This window comes from Mus pahari, chromosome 4 (assembly GCF_900095145.1).
Source record: "Mus pahari chromosome 4, PAHARI_EIJ_v1.1, whole genome shotgun sequence".
Classification (NCBI taxonomy): domain Eukaryota; kingdom Metazoa; phylum Chordata; class Mammalia; order Rodentia; family Muridae; genus Mus; species Mus pahari.
In genome coordinates this window covers 126,349,977-126,366,039 of record NC_034593.1, presented here as the reverse complement: position 1 = coordinate 126,366,039, position 16,063 = coordinate 126,349,977, and the positions used below count along the sequence as shown (strand labels likewise).

General features: G+C 46.9%; 1 protein-coding gene across 2 annotated transcripts in view; it reads right to left on the bottom strand.

The window, feature by feature from the left end:
- Positions 1-16,063, bottom strand: part of Tspan5 (tetraspanin 5) — a 164,204-nt gene that overhangs the window by 29,464 nt on the left and 118,677 nt on the right. For both annotated transcript variants that reach the window (XM_021195611.2, XM_029537932.1), the window contains exon 2: positions 7,800-7,850. In XM_021195611.2, coding sequence (XP_021051270.1) covers positions 7,800-7,850 — 51 coding nt within the window. The remainder of the gene's footprint in view (positions 1-7,799; positions 7,851-16,063) is intronic.

Genomic DNA, 16,063 nt, shown 5'->3' with positions numbered 1-16,063 from the left:
GGTCCTTGCCGCTTGCTGGATTCTTTCATGTGTCTATTCAGAAGGCAGAAAATATACTTAGGAACATTCTAGTCTTAACCAGAATGTTTAAACAGAAATAGCAATAGAGGCTCTGTTTTGGACTGAACGCCTCTCCAGCCCATTAATAAGTTGAAACCTAATCACCACCGATTGTTGAAGATGATGTCTTGAAGGATATTAGGCTGAGAGAAGGTCATGAGACTAGAACCCCAATGCCATGACAGGGGTCCTTGTGAGAAGAGGAAGAGAGCAGAGCCCGCCCTCTCTCATCCTGCCCTGTGCGGATAAAGTGAGGATTCACCCATCTGCAGACTAGGACGACAGGCAGCCTTCTCTTGGAATGGAACCGGCCAGCGCCTTGATGTAGACGGCCATCCTCAGGGCTGTGAGGGACGAAGGGCTATCATTCGTCATTTAGTCCACAGTGAATTATCTTGTCTTTGTCTGAAGTTGAGATGCCAAGGACTCCGTCGGTCTCGGACATTTAGAGTAAGATCCAGTGACAGCCCACAGCCTGTCTACAGGGAAAGGCTACTGGGCAGAGATCCAAGAGCGCTGCCATGTGCTCGGAGATGCAAGGCCATGTCAGCAAGTGTGGAGACGCAGAAACAAGTTGGTCAACAGGGTCTCTCTGTGTGACAAATGATCAAGACAGAACAGGGTGTCGGGGTGAGATTGAACCTGCCCTGCAGGTGCTCAGGAGAAGAGAGTCCAGGCACTTCTGTCCCAGGAAGCCCTGCGCAGGTAGTGGCTAGGTACCATGGACGAAGCTGGTGGGCCGGTTGTGGAGAAGGCCCTGTCCTGAGAGCCACCCTCATGACAAACCTACAAGCTGGGTACTCCAGGTGGGGAAACAGACAGAAAGTGAGAGAGGCCAACCTGCCAAGTCACTGAAGAGAGAGACCTCCCTTCCCCTCTAGGGATGTCTATCTAGGTCACATGGCCACTGAGCTGTAAGTCCTGTCCTCTCGTTACACCCTACTGAATGACAAGCGCTGTCCTCAGGAGTTGTCTGCCCAGTAGCAGAGGCTGCGTTAGAGAAGGCAGGGGATGCTGGAAACCCAAAAGGCACAGGCAGGATCAAGGAAGGGCTTTTTCCTATTCTGGGAAGTGGAGTCATCTGTCCCCTTTTTATAGCCATAAAACTCTCCTTTGCAACAGTCAGGGAGGCCACCCCGCCCCTTGCCCTGCCAGGAACTGAGTAATAATGAGCAGAAAAGCGGACAAAAGCAGGCGAGGGAAAACACCTAATTCTCGAACAAAACAAGGTAATCAAACGGAGTCCTGCTCTTAACAAGAGAAACGAGAGGCCATTTCCCAGAACTTCCAAGTCTGCTATTTCAAAGGCTGTGTCGCTCATATCAGATATCAGAAACAACCAGGCATAATTTACCTCCTTTTATGGAGTAAGAAGTATGGAAGTAGTCCGTTCACTTGAGATCTTAGGGAACGACTGGCTTTTGCTGCTCGATAAGAGAGGCCATGGAGTAGCCAGGGCTTAAAATAATGTCCGTCTCCTCACTGATGGATGGTTCAAAGATCATATTTCTTATCACGGCATTTAATACTGGGTCTTGCTATGTGGCCTCAGCTGACCTCAAATTTACAACCATCTTTCTCACACTACCCCGCCTGCTGCTGGAATCACACTCTGCGCCACCCTGTGGATGCCCTGTGTAAACATGTTTTCTTTCTTGTTTCCCCATTTCCTACTTCTTCTTTCTTTGAGACAGGATGCCATGCAGCGTCAACTACAAAGCCAAGAACTGCCTTTAGCCGGGCGTCGTGGTGCATGCTGTTAATCCCAGTACTCGGGAGGCAGAGGCAGGCGGATTTCTGAGTTCGAGGCCAGCCTGGTCTACAAAGTGAGTTGCAGGACAGCCAGGGCTATACAGAGAAACCCTGTCTCGAAAAAAAACAAAAAACAAAAAACAAAAAACAAAAAAACAAACAAAAAAACTGCCTTTAACTTGTGGCCCTCCCAAACCCACCTCCAGAGTGATGAGAATAAAGGCATAGATCACCGTATCAGGATTATGTACCAGAGATGGCCCCCAGGGCCTTGAGAACCCCAGGGAACCACTACTCCAACCGAGCTACTTCTCCAGCCCCTGGAGAGCATTTCTTGAGCATCACACTAACACATGCCATTCAGGGACAGGAGAGAGACCTTGGCAGTAAAGGGTTCTGCAGAGGACCCGGATACAGTTCCCAGCACCCACATCAAGCGGCTCACACATACTCCAGTTCTAGGGCATCTGAAGCCCTCTTCTGGCCTCTGCAGATACCTGCAGAGGTGGCCTCAGGGCAGAGGTGAGGTGGAATTAGCTAGGCTGTGAGGGAAGAAATGCAGCAGAGCACAATCTCCTAGAATCAGGTGAGCAGAGGGAGGGAGAGGCACCGAGGGCCCAGAGCTACGATGGGTTTCTGAGAGCCCCATGGATGAGAAACCACACTTGGTTTGGGCATGAGAATGAACTATGTGGGCACACCCAGCAAGGGCTCAGTAAGGAAGCCGAAGGTCCAACTAAACTCCTGGGCTGGCGAAGGCATGGAGGGATGACAAAGGAAGGATGCTGCCGTGACGGAGAGGATGCCTGACCCCAGGGCACACATCAACTGAACGAGTGTCATCTCAAAGGAGAATTCTAATGGCGTGTCTTGAGCTACATCCTTTACCCAATCAATGCACCTCCGGTGGCCTTCATTAGTGACGGCCACCGGAACAATTGAGGCCTGTGCAGCTAGCCATCCCAGCCCTTTTTGAGTTACAGCTTCATATTCACAGAGGGAGAAGGAAGGCTGAGGGAAGGAAGGCTTGAGTGAGGAGGAGGAGGAAATGAAGGACACTGATCGAAGTGTGCGGTTGAAGACACACTGAGCAGAAGGGTGTCCTTCTAGAGAAACCGATTGGGCTCTAGAAGGGGGAAAGGTGGATGTGACCGTGGGCATGCCTATAATCATCCACTGAGCCCCAAACCCAGATAGATGTGTGGGTCACATGGTAAGCCAGCTGGGGCTGATAACAAGCTGGAACTATCAGCATGCTGTGGACTCGGGATGGGCAGTAGATCTCAAACTCCATGGATACCCGAAAAGGGAAAAGGAACATAGTCCATATATATATATATATATGATTAATACTAAATATATACATATTTTTAAAATTCTAAAGGTTTATTTATATTTTATGTCTGTGCATGTATGTATGTATGTATGTATGTATGTATTACACCATGTATATCAAATGCCTGCATACGATCACCTGGAACTGTAGTTACAGAAAGATGTGAACTTCATTGTAGGTGCTGGAAAAATGAACCCAGGCCTTCTGCGAGAACTGCAAGTGCTGTTGACTGCTAAGCCATCTCTCTGGCCCCTAGGCATACTTTCTATGGCTCCTCAAGTATCCTCTCAGTGGTGGAAAGGGTGGGCTACAGGGAGGCCAGAGGTGCACGACCAAGAGGATGGTGGTGGGATTCCAGCCCATAGCATGGGAGGACCACAAAGAGAAAGGATGCTGTCGCGACTTGGGCCGTAAAGCGTGGCGGAGACAAATTTCTCAAAACTCGGTGGAAAAGGTTCTAGTACTCTTATTTATTCATAAACAGCAAAAAGCAAATAAGTGGTAAAACAGGCCCGCATTCGTTCATTCACACAAGCACTCTCTCACTAACCTTGCCAGTCTGGCAGGCATAGCCTTAGCTCCCGGCGGCACCACGCAGGTAAGGTGCGACTCCATGTTCCTTGCTTTGGAGCCTCTGGAGCTGAGCTGTGTCCTGTAGGCTTTGCTGTCTAAGCAGCGGATGTCTGTGTCTGCGTGGGGTCCGCGTGGATTTATTTCTCGACTCGAAGTTTCTCCGCTGGGCACTCAGGAGGTGAGTGATTTTTCCGTGCCAGACCGGAGTTTTTAAGCTAAATTCATCCAATTACAACTAGGGCATTCCACACATTATTTCATGGGCTTCTTTATCACTCACATGCATACGTGCGCTCTCTATGGCCTGGTTGTCATAGTTATCTAGTGCTGCGGGCAAGTCCATGGCGTTGCCCACCGCGGACTAGGGTGTTGGGCGTGAGTTATTCTTTATCACTCGCGTGCTCCATAGTAATGAAGGTATGGTTTTCATTACTATCTGTAGCCATGGGAAGCACAGCCATGGCGGGCCCTGGGCTGGCAATTTCCACAGCTTCGGGGAAAATGCCCTCTGAAGCTATGTGTTCCTTACAGATGCTCTGCTGCCTGCTCACCCCAAAGGAAGCAGAGCTCTATCCTAAAAATCCCCGAGAGCTAAGAGGATAGACCCAACACAGAGTGGAAATCCAGAGTGATTTGAATAGTAAAAGTATCCCAAATACAGAAACGGTGAGGGTAGGGCGTTGTGGGGACTCAGAAATGCACAACCAACCCAACCAGCACTGACTGCAGCTTTATCGTATGCATGTCTTTTATGTCTCTCTCCAGTGCACAACCACTCCGACCACCACTGAATGCAGTTATTCTCGTATGCATGTCTTTTATAAATATACACATACCCTTCCTGCATCTGAGTCTGAAAACTCAAAACTTTGCTTCATCTTCCTAGATTCAGCATCAGGATCTGTCACAGGCTATGTGTTCAATAATGTTATCAAAAGTTATGAGTTCACTATGGCTACATGTCGCCAAGGGTATTGGAGACCTGATTCATGCTATGTAACTGCTAAGTTTCCTTCTAAGGAGCAGATCTTGTGATTTCGGAAAAACAAAATGCAGACCAGCTTCAAAGGCAGGCATTCTGTGTATCTTCAAGGACAACTGGAATTTAGATAAAATTATTATTTCTAGCATTCACCTGCTATATTAACCTGGACTGAGAGATACTAAATTTGAAGGGTAGTTTCTTTAGCCTCCACTGCTTCTGTGTTCCATGTAAGTGTGCTTAAAGTTTTGCATATTAAGGAAATCTGATCCCCACAGTGGATTTAACATCATTCCAGCTTTGACTCAGTTCAAAGTCCTTGCCTCCTCCTTTAAACTAAACGTCACAGCTTTGTCTGGGGTTTACTGACTAAAACTGATGCTAACCCAGCAGGTTCAACCACTTTCCACCCTCCACCTGACTGGGGTTCACTCTGAACCAGAGATCTGACCTGGCGAAGGCTCAAAGGTCTTGGACAAGGAGGCGTCTGCAGTTAGGAAGGCGGAGTCGGCAAGGTCCTCACCATCCTCCTCCTGGAATGTCCTCAGCCTGTTCCTGTGCAGATCTCTCTCACTCCATAGAGTCTAATGACACCTCCTGAGGAAGGTTCTCAGCTCCAAAAGGGACATCTCAGGGCTAGGGCTCAGTAACAGAACATTTGCCTAGCAGCCACAAAGCCCTGGGTTCAGTTCTCGCCACAACAACAATCAAACTGTAGAATGCTAGACAGTGGTCTCCTGCTACTCTCTAAATAGCCGGTATTCAATGCTCCTTGCTGGCATTTGGATGCCCTCCAGCAAGTGTCTCTCCTAGAATGTAAGCCACCTGAGGCAGGGACTTTGCAGCACTCCCTGCTATAGCCCTGTGCCAGAGGTCCAGACCCATGAGCTGTGGGCCACGGACTGGGCTACTGTATGACTGGATACTTTTAGCCCCTCCTTCTCTTGCTCCTCAAGTTCTGCTGAATAGTAGCTGAATGACTTGGGCCATGTCACTTCAGTTCTCAAGAAAAAACGTCCCACTTACTGGCAGAGGCCCTGACAAAGGACTGAGATGTCATCCTTTTCTGAACATGGTGGCAGCCCATGTATTTGGGAGCTGCTGCCAATGTTAAATTTTTTTTAAGTTTCATCAGAAAAGACATGTGAGGCGAGCAATGGAATAGAAACATAATTGTATTTCATAAAGAGGAAAAAAATCTTCAAAATGACCAACTCCCTGTTTATTACAAGAACAGACAATTAGTTCATTTAATGCCTTCTGGTATCTTTGTCAAAGCTGCCAGAAATGGACTCTTAATAAAGGAGTTGCAAGAAGCCGTGTTATCTGGCATTTAACTGGAGAGCTCTAAAAGGGGAATTTCTGAGATTCAACCAGGACAAATCCCAAGGCTTAACTGGGATGAAGAAGCAGCTAACCACAATCCAAGAGAAGATTGGTATTCAACAGAGAAGTTTCAAGGGATGAACTTATCGGTTCGGGGAACTTAAGTTGTCTTATTTTGTATAAGGAAGGCTTTGTCTCAAAAGGTTACTGTTTGCTGGGCAGTGGTACCTTTTCCATAATCTACTTAATATATTATAGAAGCATTCCATGAATATAAGGAATGGTGCTTTTTTTTCTCCTTATTCTTTAACATAGTATTACATGTTTGCATTGTGTGTGTGTCTGTGTCTGTGTGGTGTTCATTTGCATTCACATATTCAGCATGCTGTGCAAGTCTGCATTCGCATGCATGTGCATGCATGTGGAGCCCAGAGGTTAATCTCGGTGTCATTTCTTAGTTGCCATCCTGTTCATGTTTTTGAGACAGGGTCTCTCACGGGCACCTGAAACTCACTAGCCTGGCTCTGGGATCCTGTCACCACCACCCCCCCCCCCAGCATAGAATTTAAAATATGTGCCACCACGCTTGGCTTTTTCCATCAGTGTGGGGATGGACTGAGGTCCACATGTTCATGTGGCTAGCATTTTCCCAACAGAACCCATGACCCCCTTTTATGCAGTGTTGGGGGCTGACTCCAGAAAATGCTCTTCCACTGCAATAACACACGCATGCTCAGAGGTTTCACTCCGAGTGTGTTTCGTGGGTCTGTCTGGGAGATCCTCTACTGTCAAACTCTCATTGGCACCTCAAAGTCTTTAATTTGGCTGAAGTCCTGGTTAGGTCTCCTTTCTATTTACTGGTAACAGCTCTTCATACATTTAACACTTCAAAAGAGCCTTTACCTTCAAGCAAAGCTAGGCTCAGAAGGACAAATACCCGGGAGATAAGAGGAAGGTCTTCCTGAAGAATAAGCTAACTCCTTCCTGGTTTTGCCAGACCACTGACCAAATTCCCACATGGCTCACTCTCACAAGGTAAGAGCACTGTGTAGCCAAAACATGCTTCGAGTGACTTCACTATCAAACAGGGAGGAAAGAGGGGGTGATTCCCATTTTTGGATATCAGTGGTAAACTGGGGAATTCAGAGGAAAATCAAAACATTCGGCTGCGAGCACCGCTCAGGACGGAAGCTGCCCAGAACCCAGTCATCACCGAGATTCGGAATATGTGACTTGGTATGTCTAGATTTTCCTTTTTCTATACAATACGTGACCATTGACTCTGGGCATTTCTTGATATTTATGACCAGTTGCTGCCTGTTCATGTTCTTCTGTATCAGTGATGAATTTATCTGATATCTAAACATAAATTTATATTTGGCTTCCATCCCACCACACGGCCTAATGAAAAGCCATTTTTTATCATTTAAGTCATCTTCCAAAAGAGTTCAAAAGACGAGAGAGGGAGATGAAAGGTTACAGGTCACATGGTGACATTTTAAGCAGACTGAGGTCATCATGGCTGGGTGAGGCTGTGCCTTGGAATCAAACTCCAGTCACGTCCTCCGTTGTACACACTCACTACACTGTGGCTCTGCTGCTTATTTTGATGTCGTGATCACTTGAGACACCCAAACAGTCTTGCAGAGTGCCTCCTCTCATTAGACAATGGTTTGTTTGTACCCTGTGCCGATCAAAGAGCAAGGGGAAACACTCCAGACGAGACGCGGCCTTGAACCAAACCTGTTCCTCTCCGCGGGTTCCACTTACTTTTTCATTCCACGCCCACAGTCCGATTCCAAGAAACGTTATTCCCAAAAACTGAAAGAGAAGAGGAGATCGGGGTCAGCGTTAGGGAGAAAGCACCATGTGTTTACTCTCGAAAATATGTTTTCAATTTGTTGTTTTATTACATTACTTGATCAGAAAAACAAGACAAAACAAAACAACCCAGCTTTCTTTAACATCTGAGTTAACTAGGAAAAGAAATACCATTACCAACTTGCTTAAAATAGTGTAAGATTGAGAGGGGATAGGAACCCTGAAAGTCATTCAAATCATGACTTCTAATCTTTAGGTAGAATCTTGAATGAGATGAACATTCAGAGTGGAGAGGCTGAGCCCAAGAACCTACAACACTGTTCAATAGACATGAACATTTAGGGCCCACATTAGCGATGTTAGGGCCCACATTAGCGATGCAGCCATCTCTGTCCCATTTCAAGAGGACCAGGTAAGACAGAGAACACAGGAGCCCCATGTCCTCTGACCAACCCTTTGTCATTCCTTCAAAGGCAGCAAGAATCCTATTCTCCCTGTGATCCATGTGACCCAAATAATCCTCAGAATTTTTTTTTTTTTAACACACTGAAACTGTAGTTCCAAGGGCCCCCATTACTCTTCCTAGTCTACAGCATGTCCCACAGCTCCATGTAAAACTTGGCACACACATGACATGCACAGTGAATGAAGGCAGACTTCCTCCAAGCCCTGTCAGCCGCACTGAGGATGGGGGGAGGGGCGGTCATGATGCAAACAGTGATGGGACAGGCTTCCCACTTTAATTGGTTCTCACTAGACCCTGTCTGCTCCTAGACGCACATTTCCCCCTTTACATTTTAACATCCCTGAAACTGAATGTGGTTTAAAAGGCAGGGTATCGCCCCACCCCCCACCCCCGATGGTACTGAAAACACCAGTGTGTCTCCTAACTAGGACGCCGAAAATCGGGTGGCAAGCGGACAGTTCTGCCCACCCAGGAAGAATCCAGGGCCAGGACTGAGCGTGACTGGCCTCACAGAGACTCGAGTTTCCTTTCCAAACACTGAAGTGGTGGGTGGGAATGGGGTGGCAAGCGGTTTCTGTCTGAGTGTAAGAACACTGTTTATTTTACTAACATCTTGATTAAGTTAAATGTCAGAAGAGCTCTCTGCTGAGAGGGTATCGGATGAGCACAGCAGTGAGGGGTGGTTATTCAGGGGAGTCTGAGGACCCTGTCCACCCAGCAAGATCTTGCCATTCACAGGAGGGAGTTCTGACACTTGAGAGGCAGGGGACGAGAAAGCCAAGTGGAGACAGTGCAAAATCAGTCACTCAGAAATGTGGTCCTAGCCGGGCGTGGTGGCACACGCCTTTAATCCCAGCACTCGGGAGGCAGAGGCAGGCAGATTTCTGAGTTCAAGGCCAGCCTGGTCTACAAAGTGAGTTCCAGGACAGCCAGGGCAATACAGAGAAACCCTGTCTCCAACCCCCCCCCCAAAAAAAAGAAAAGAAATGTGGTCCTATTTATAAGAATAGAACTTCCCAGAGCTCAATAATAATAATAATAATAAAATAAGATAAAGCACAATATACTTTAAGTACCCACAGAAAAGCTTCAGTGTGTCTTCAGTTTGAGAAAGAAAAAAAAATAAAAAGTCTCTAACCTTGCTCCAAGGGAGCTACTGTAAAAGTTCTGTCATGGTTACTTTGCGATTGCTGTGATAGAACACTACAAGCAAAAATAACCTGGGTAGTGAAGGGTTTATTTCCCTTCCACTTCCACATCGCAGCCCAACACTGAAGACAGAACAGGTACTCAGGGCAGGAACTGACACAGAGGCCCAGGAAGGATGCTTCTGTATACAACCTAGGACCGAGCACCTGCCCAGGGGTAGCACCACCCACAGTGAGCTGGAACCCCCCCCCCCAGCAATCATTAATTAAGAAAATGCCTCCCCAGACTTGCCTAAGTTTGCCCACAGACCAAACATGTAGACACAGAGTCCCGGAGTCCCCATCCCCAAATGGCTCTGGCTTGTATCAAGCTGACATAAAACCTGCCAGCACGTGTGCTTTGAAAGATTTCTTGTGGGGCTGAGAGATGGCTCAGAGGTTAAGAGCACTGACTGCTCTTCCAGAGGTCTTGAGTTCAATTCCCAGCAACCACATGGTGGCTCACAACCATCTGTAATGGGATCTGGTGCCCTCTTCTGGTCTGTCTGACAACTGCAGTGTACTTGTTGATAAAATAAATCTTTAAAAAAAAAGAAAAAAAGAAAAGAAAAGAAAAAGAAAAAAGAGATTTCTTGCCTTCAACGCCTATGAAAAAACTATGGTCAGCCCGTCTACTCCCCTGGACAGTGTGCTATTTCATTTTATGTTCCTGATATAAAACAAGAGGAACCATACAACCTGGCGTGTTAGTATTGTATTTATAGGTTCTAGACAAAATATAGTCACAGCTGACAGACAGAGAGGAAAACACAGGACTCTGTCAGATCAGGGATGCTCTACAGGGCAGAGTTCAGGCTTCGCTGCATGCAACTAAAATCAAATGCACCCCGGGGGGGGGGGAATGTCCGACCGTCTAAGGCTAAAGCTCTCTGTGGACAACAGTCCCGGCCCTTGATGCAGAGTTCAGCCACAGTATCACCATCAGCAGTGGACGGGATGGAACAGATGGTATCACGGTCAAGTCCCCGTCTCACTGCTGCTGAGCTGCTGCTGAGCGGGCTGGCTGCATGCCTGTCCCTGCCAGCCGCTCCCGCAACTCTGCTTTCTGTATTTGCCGGGCTCTCTGCTTCCTGGGTGGGAGGGGTGTCTTCTCTGAGCCTCAGCGGTTTGACTTTAAAACTGGCAGTGTGATAGCCTCTTTTTTTATCAAAGAGGGACACAACTATGGGTAAGTTCTTCTGTAGAGCACACAGATCCTATGAGGAGGAATGGAGATCTAATGAAGGGCAAGAGTCCTCAGGACCTGGCACAGCTTGACGGCAGCAAGCAGAGAAGGTGAAGGAAGAGATGGGTGCCTACCTACAATCTCAACCCTTAAGAGGAAGAGACAAGAGGATCAGGAGTTCCGGTACAGCCTTGGCTACGAGAGACTATCTCAAGAAAGGGACAAATTGCCGCCTTCGCTTAAGGACTGATTGTCAAAGGGCCATTCTCCATGCTAGTGTTGATCACGGAGAAAGTGAGAAGTTTGGCTGGCGTGTGGAGAAGACTTTCTTCCCTTTACATAGACACGGCTTTCCTTTCTCCTCGTGGCACTCTGGGGAATATTTTTCTTTTAAGAATCAGAATAAAAAAAAAATTGAAAAAGATAAGGTTTTCCACAGAGGAGAAAGAGGAAAGTGGGGGTGGTGGGGGGAAGGAGAGACTCACAATTTTCTTTACAATTTGCTTCAATGTTTCCTGCTTTGACTTGTGTCTTTCCGAAAGGGAGTTTAAGAATTTGGAGAAAGGGGCTCGACTTGAAATTTACGGGAACCATTCCATACCTAAGCGAGTAGAACAGGGCGGGACCTCGGCTTGCTGCATAGCTTCCGCACTACATCAGCGGCAAATGTCTTCCCGACTGCTCTCGGCCCATATGTTTTGTTTTAAAATCAAGTTGTTCCAGCTCCAAATAATTAACAGTGAAGAGCCAAAACCCAGAGACAGGCACGCAGCACTTGAAGCAGTTTCCCCTTTCCCCTTCCCAAAGGAAAGACGCCCAGAAACCCCACACTGACCTCACTGTGAAACCCGGGGGGGGGGGGCTAGGGGGAGGGGCAGAGGAACGCTGGGAACTCCCCATGGTGACCAGTTACTCCACTGAGACAGAATCAAAACCGAACCCCACACTCTTCCCACACAGCCGTGCATGCAAATGTTGGCATGAATGTCCGTCAAACTGTTGAAGTTGTAAAATGAGTAACAATACTTTGGTTGGATGGTAAATATGAGCTAAGATGCTATTTTCATTTCTGGTTTTGGTACGAGGGCCAACTCTGGGCCTCTTACACAGCTAAGCAGGTGTCCATCACTAAGCTACACTCTCAGCCCCAAGATACTAATGTTTTAAATTATCATACATATACACAATGATCTGTATCCACGTGGAACCCCCCCTTCTTCCCATAGGCTCCCCTTCACATATGGCCCCCTCATCTCCACGTTCTCTCTTTCTTTCATTAACAATTACCTCAGTGAGTCCAGTTAGTACTGTATGCATGAGGATGGGCCACATTCCCAAAGACAAACTGACTCCTCCTAAGCCAATAGCCCTCAGGTGGGGTGGATCGTCACGAGCCCCTCCCCCATCCCTCCCTCACCCCTGCTGAAATTATAGGACTGCCATGATCTTGTGTATGTGTCAAGCTGGTAACCACTGCTGCTCTGGGTTCCTACGCTGCAATGGCCTTAGGTGGATTTATATAGATGTCCTATTTTAGGTAGAACATTTACCCTCAATGGTCCCTATTGTCAGCATTTTGGCTAGTTATTAGACCCATTCAACCACTGGGGCTGGAGAGATGGCTCATTGGTTAAGAGCACTGACTGAGTTCAATTCCCAGCAACCACATAGTGGCTCACAACCATCTCTAATGGGTTCTGACGCCCTCTTCTGGTGTGTCTGAAGACAGCTACAGTGTACTCATATACATAAAATGAATAAATAATTCAAAAATAAATAAAACATTCTCTCTCTCTCAAAAAAAGTCTTTACTGACCATTGCTTACTACAAAAAGATCAAGACTGAGAGTAACACTAACCTAGTGGAATAAAAATACATATTTAGAAGAAAGTCTAGTAACATGTCCATTTCCCAGAACAACAGGAGCATGTTGCCTCCAAGGACCTGTGACCACGTCAGCCACTGGCCTTTGACAAGCTATGACTTCTGGCTGGCACGTTTTCCCTCTAAGGTTGGTATTGCAGCATGCAGGGCTCACCACTGGGTAAGCCATGGATGTCTTTTCCTCCCCAGCAGCCCAGCTAGTACTTTGGTCACTATGAAAGCCAAGTATTAATGAGTAAAGAAGATTCCAGGTCAGTGCCAGCTTGATTTCTGTGTCCTGCAACCAAAGTCATCTGCAGTAAGAAGGAAACTCCTAAGGAAACTTGTTGTCTTGAGACACATCTCACCGGGAATCATCTCCTGGTTGGCCTGAAACTTGCTCTGCAGACTTAGGCTGGCCTTGAACTCACAAAGGTTTATCCGCCTCTACCTCCCAAGTACTGGGACTAAAGGCATATGCCACCATGTCTGGCCCCACGATACAGTTTTTAATGTAAACTTCCCAAACCAGTACTAACAGTGTGGTCAATCCTAGCCAGTGATCACCTGGTAGGCAATTAGCTCAGACTGAGGTGCAAAGGCAAGCGAGACGTGCACACCAGGTTCCGAGATCTAGGAGGAATGAAAAGGATATAAGCCATTCCATTAGCTGCTGCTTTGTTATTTATTCTGTTTTGAAATGTTAATATTTTATTTGGCAAATTTCAACTTATAATTAATTTTATCTTTTTTTAAAAAAAAGCATAACTCCTGGAAAATATAAGCTTGCATAAATTGCATCTGTGAGGAATAATGTTCACCTAAAGTATCCCACGACAATTCAATGCAGTAGATAGATATTTGAGATTGTTCCTATTTAACAGATAGCAGAATACGTTTAGAAACATTGTTTTTCCCAGCACTGCACAGGCCTGTGCTTGAGTTGTGTCACTCAGGCAATAAGTACTACTGAATATTCCCTTTTAAAAGATTTTAAAAATAGTTTACTTATTTTTATGTGTATGGGCATTTTGCTTGCAGTGCCCACACAAGCCAGAAGAGATCATCCGATCCTCTGGAACTGAGTTACAGATATATACTGCCACGTGGATGATGGCAACTGAACCCAAGTCCTCTGGAAGAGCAGCCAGAGCTCTTAACCACTGAGCCATCTCTCCAGCCACTCTTAACCATTGAGCCATCTCTCCAGCCCTGCATATTCCTCTTACTAAAGTGCTCGGAACTGGAGTATTTCATATTTCAGAGTTTACTGAATTGGGGTATATTTGCATAGACTTTGCTGATTACTACGGTTAAACAGCTTTAGCATGGAAATCCAAAACCTTTCAGCCATTAGAGCGGTACTTACAAACCTACGGTTTTTCAGATTGAGCATGATCATCCTGTGTGTCCCCTAATGCCTAAAATGCCCTCTATAGACCAGCTCATGGTGGACAAACACAGGGAAGTGCTTGCCCAAATACTCTAAGTTGCTCCTCTGATGTCTAGGCATCCAAGGTGCATCCTTCTGCCAGAACTGAGACTGGCCCCATGGGAACTGAGAGTGGTACAGTGACGGGAGCTAGACCTGGATTCCAGAGCCAGCACAACTGATGCTTTGGCAAAGCTGGAAAGGAAAATGGTCTCGGGTGTCACGGGGTGATTCTAGAAGGATGCATCTGCCACGCTGTCAAGTGGAAAAGCTCTTCTTCCATATCCAGTTATTTTCATCCTGGCAGACTCCATTGTTTTGGACTGGAACAGTGTCCCATCCTAACTGGCACGAAATGGGCACTTCAAAAAGCCACCCATCCATTCCTTTCCAGTATTCCAAGTCACTTTGAATTCCAACTTTACACTTGACCTTACATGTCTCAAGATAAAAGGAGGTAAGAAAAAACAGACATAGCTCTTACACTTCAGAGGACTTTCAGAACACGAAAGAATAAAACTGCTCCATGGTAAGGAGAGAATTACAATTCACCGAGTCTGTAGGGATGGAGGTGTGGCTAACTACAGCAGATGGGAGGGGCTGGCATGCAATCAGAGACACAAGTGTGGCACGGCACTTTTGGACCTTGTAAGGCGCCCATTCATCACCCTGGTGACAAGAAGATTCTCTGGGACCATCTGTGAGACTGAGTGGCGGGTGGGAGTGGGTGGGGCAGGCTGGCACTGACGAGAAGAATCACCATGTGGGTTGCAGACGTCTGGATCCACAGGGATGCAGAGGAAGAGGAGGAGTAGACAGGAACTGATCGTGTCCAGAGTATGGAGGAAACGTGGGCAGAACTGAGATCTACTGAGAAGGTTTTTTCCCCCGGTAATGACATGACGGAGGTGTGAAGGTAACTGATCTTATACCTGGAAACTATGACCCTTCAGCATTCCAACATGGGTCTGGGTTGCAGCTCAGTGGTTAGTGCTTTCCAAGCACACACTGGGCCCGGTCTTCAACTTCCCAGTACAGGGGAAATAAAACCTACTGCTCTGCAGACAGAAACAACTTCTGGGTCCCGTTCTCAGGGTTGGCTGGACCTAGCAGAAATTCTGAAGGATGATTTTCTTGTATGAGTACTTGGCTGCTAACTGAATTCTCTGAGAAGCAAATCTCACGTTTTGTATTTTTGAAAACTAAGTTATTTTACAATCATATTTTTTCTGCCACCTCTGCTACTTGTAGTCCCAAAAAGAAGCAATGACATACCAGGGCCCAGCCATCCAAGTTCTTAAGCTGCTTCTCATCTAACACTCCTAACTCCTGTTTGCTTAAAATGTAGCAATTTCACCTGGGATCTGTCCAGACTGAAACAGTGCCTGATCTGCACAGCAGGAAGCCAAGCCTCACGAACAGCCTAAACATCAGTGGAGTAACCTTCGGAGAACCTAAACCTCCCGCTGCTATAGGCAGGAGAGTCGCACCTATGGCTCTCTGTGGACAGAGACCAATGAGCCAGCGGGGGAGCTCACTTTTTCTCACTCTCCCTTTTTCTGAGCCAACACTCGAGCTCTGGCAGATGGGTGGCCAGCTTATACAGGTATCCTATGCACAACCAATAATATAATACCTGTCTTGGTAGGGTAGGGACTTGTAACAGGATTAAAAAGTCCCTGAGTACAATTCTTGCCATAGCAAAGAAGGAAATGTAAGCTGGTGGAAAATTCAATGAACCAAAAGTCAATCCTACTCTTGCCACTGGGTTCTGATGTCCCAGTTTACAACTGTCCAGAATGGTCTTGATAAGACCAAAACATGACTCTGTAAACAGGACAATCCCCATGGAGGCCAGAGCCAGTGTCTCTCCCTTTACATCGTCACAAGGCCATCTCAGCATGGCACCAGTACATATTGCCTAGGGACCTCTAGCCCTGGTGCTGCACAGCACCGTAACACAGGAAAGGCTGAGCCTCCTGGGCATCTACAATTGGCAATGCAGCCACTGCAGGGCTTCGGACAAGTCAGGGAACTGAGCGGACAAGTGCCTGCTTTGTAGCACTGACACGCTAGCA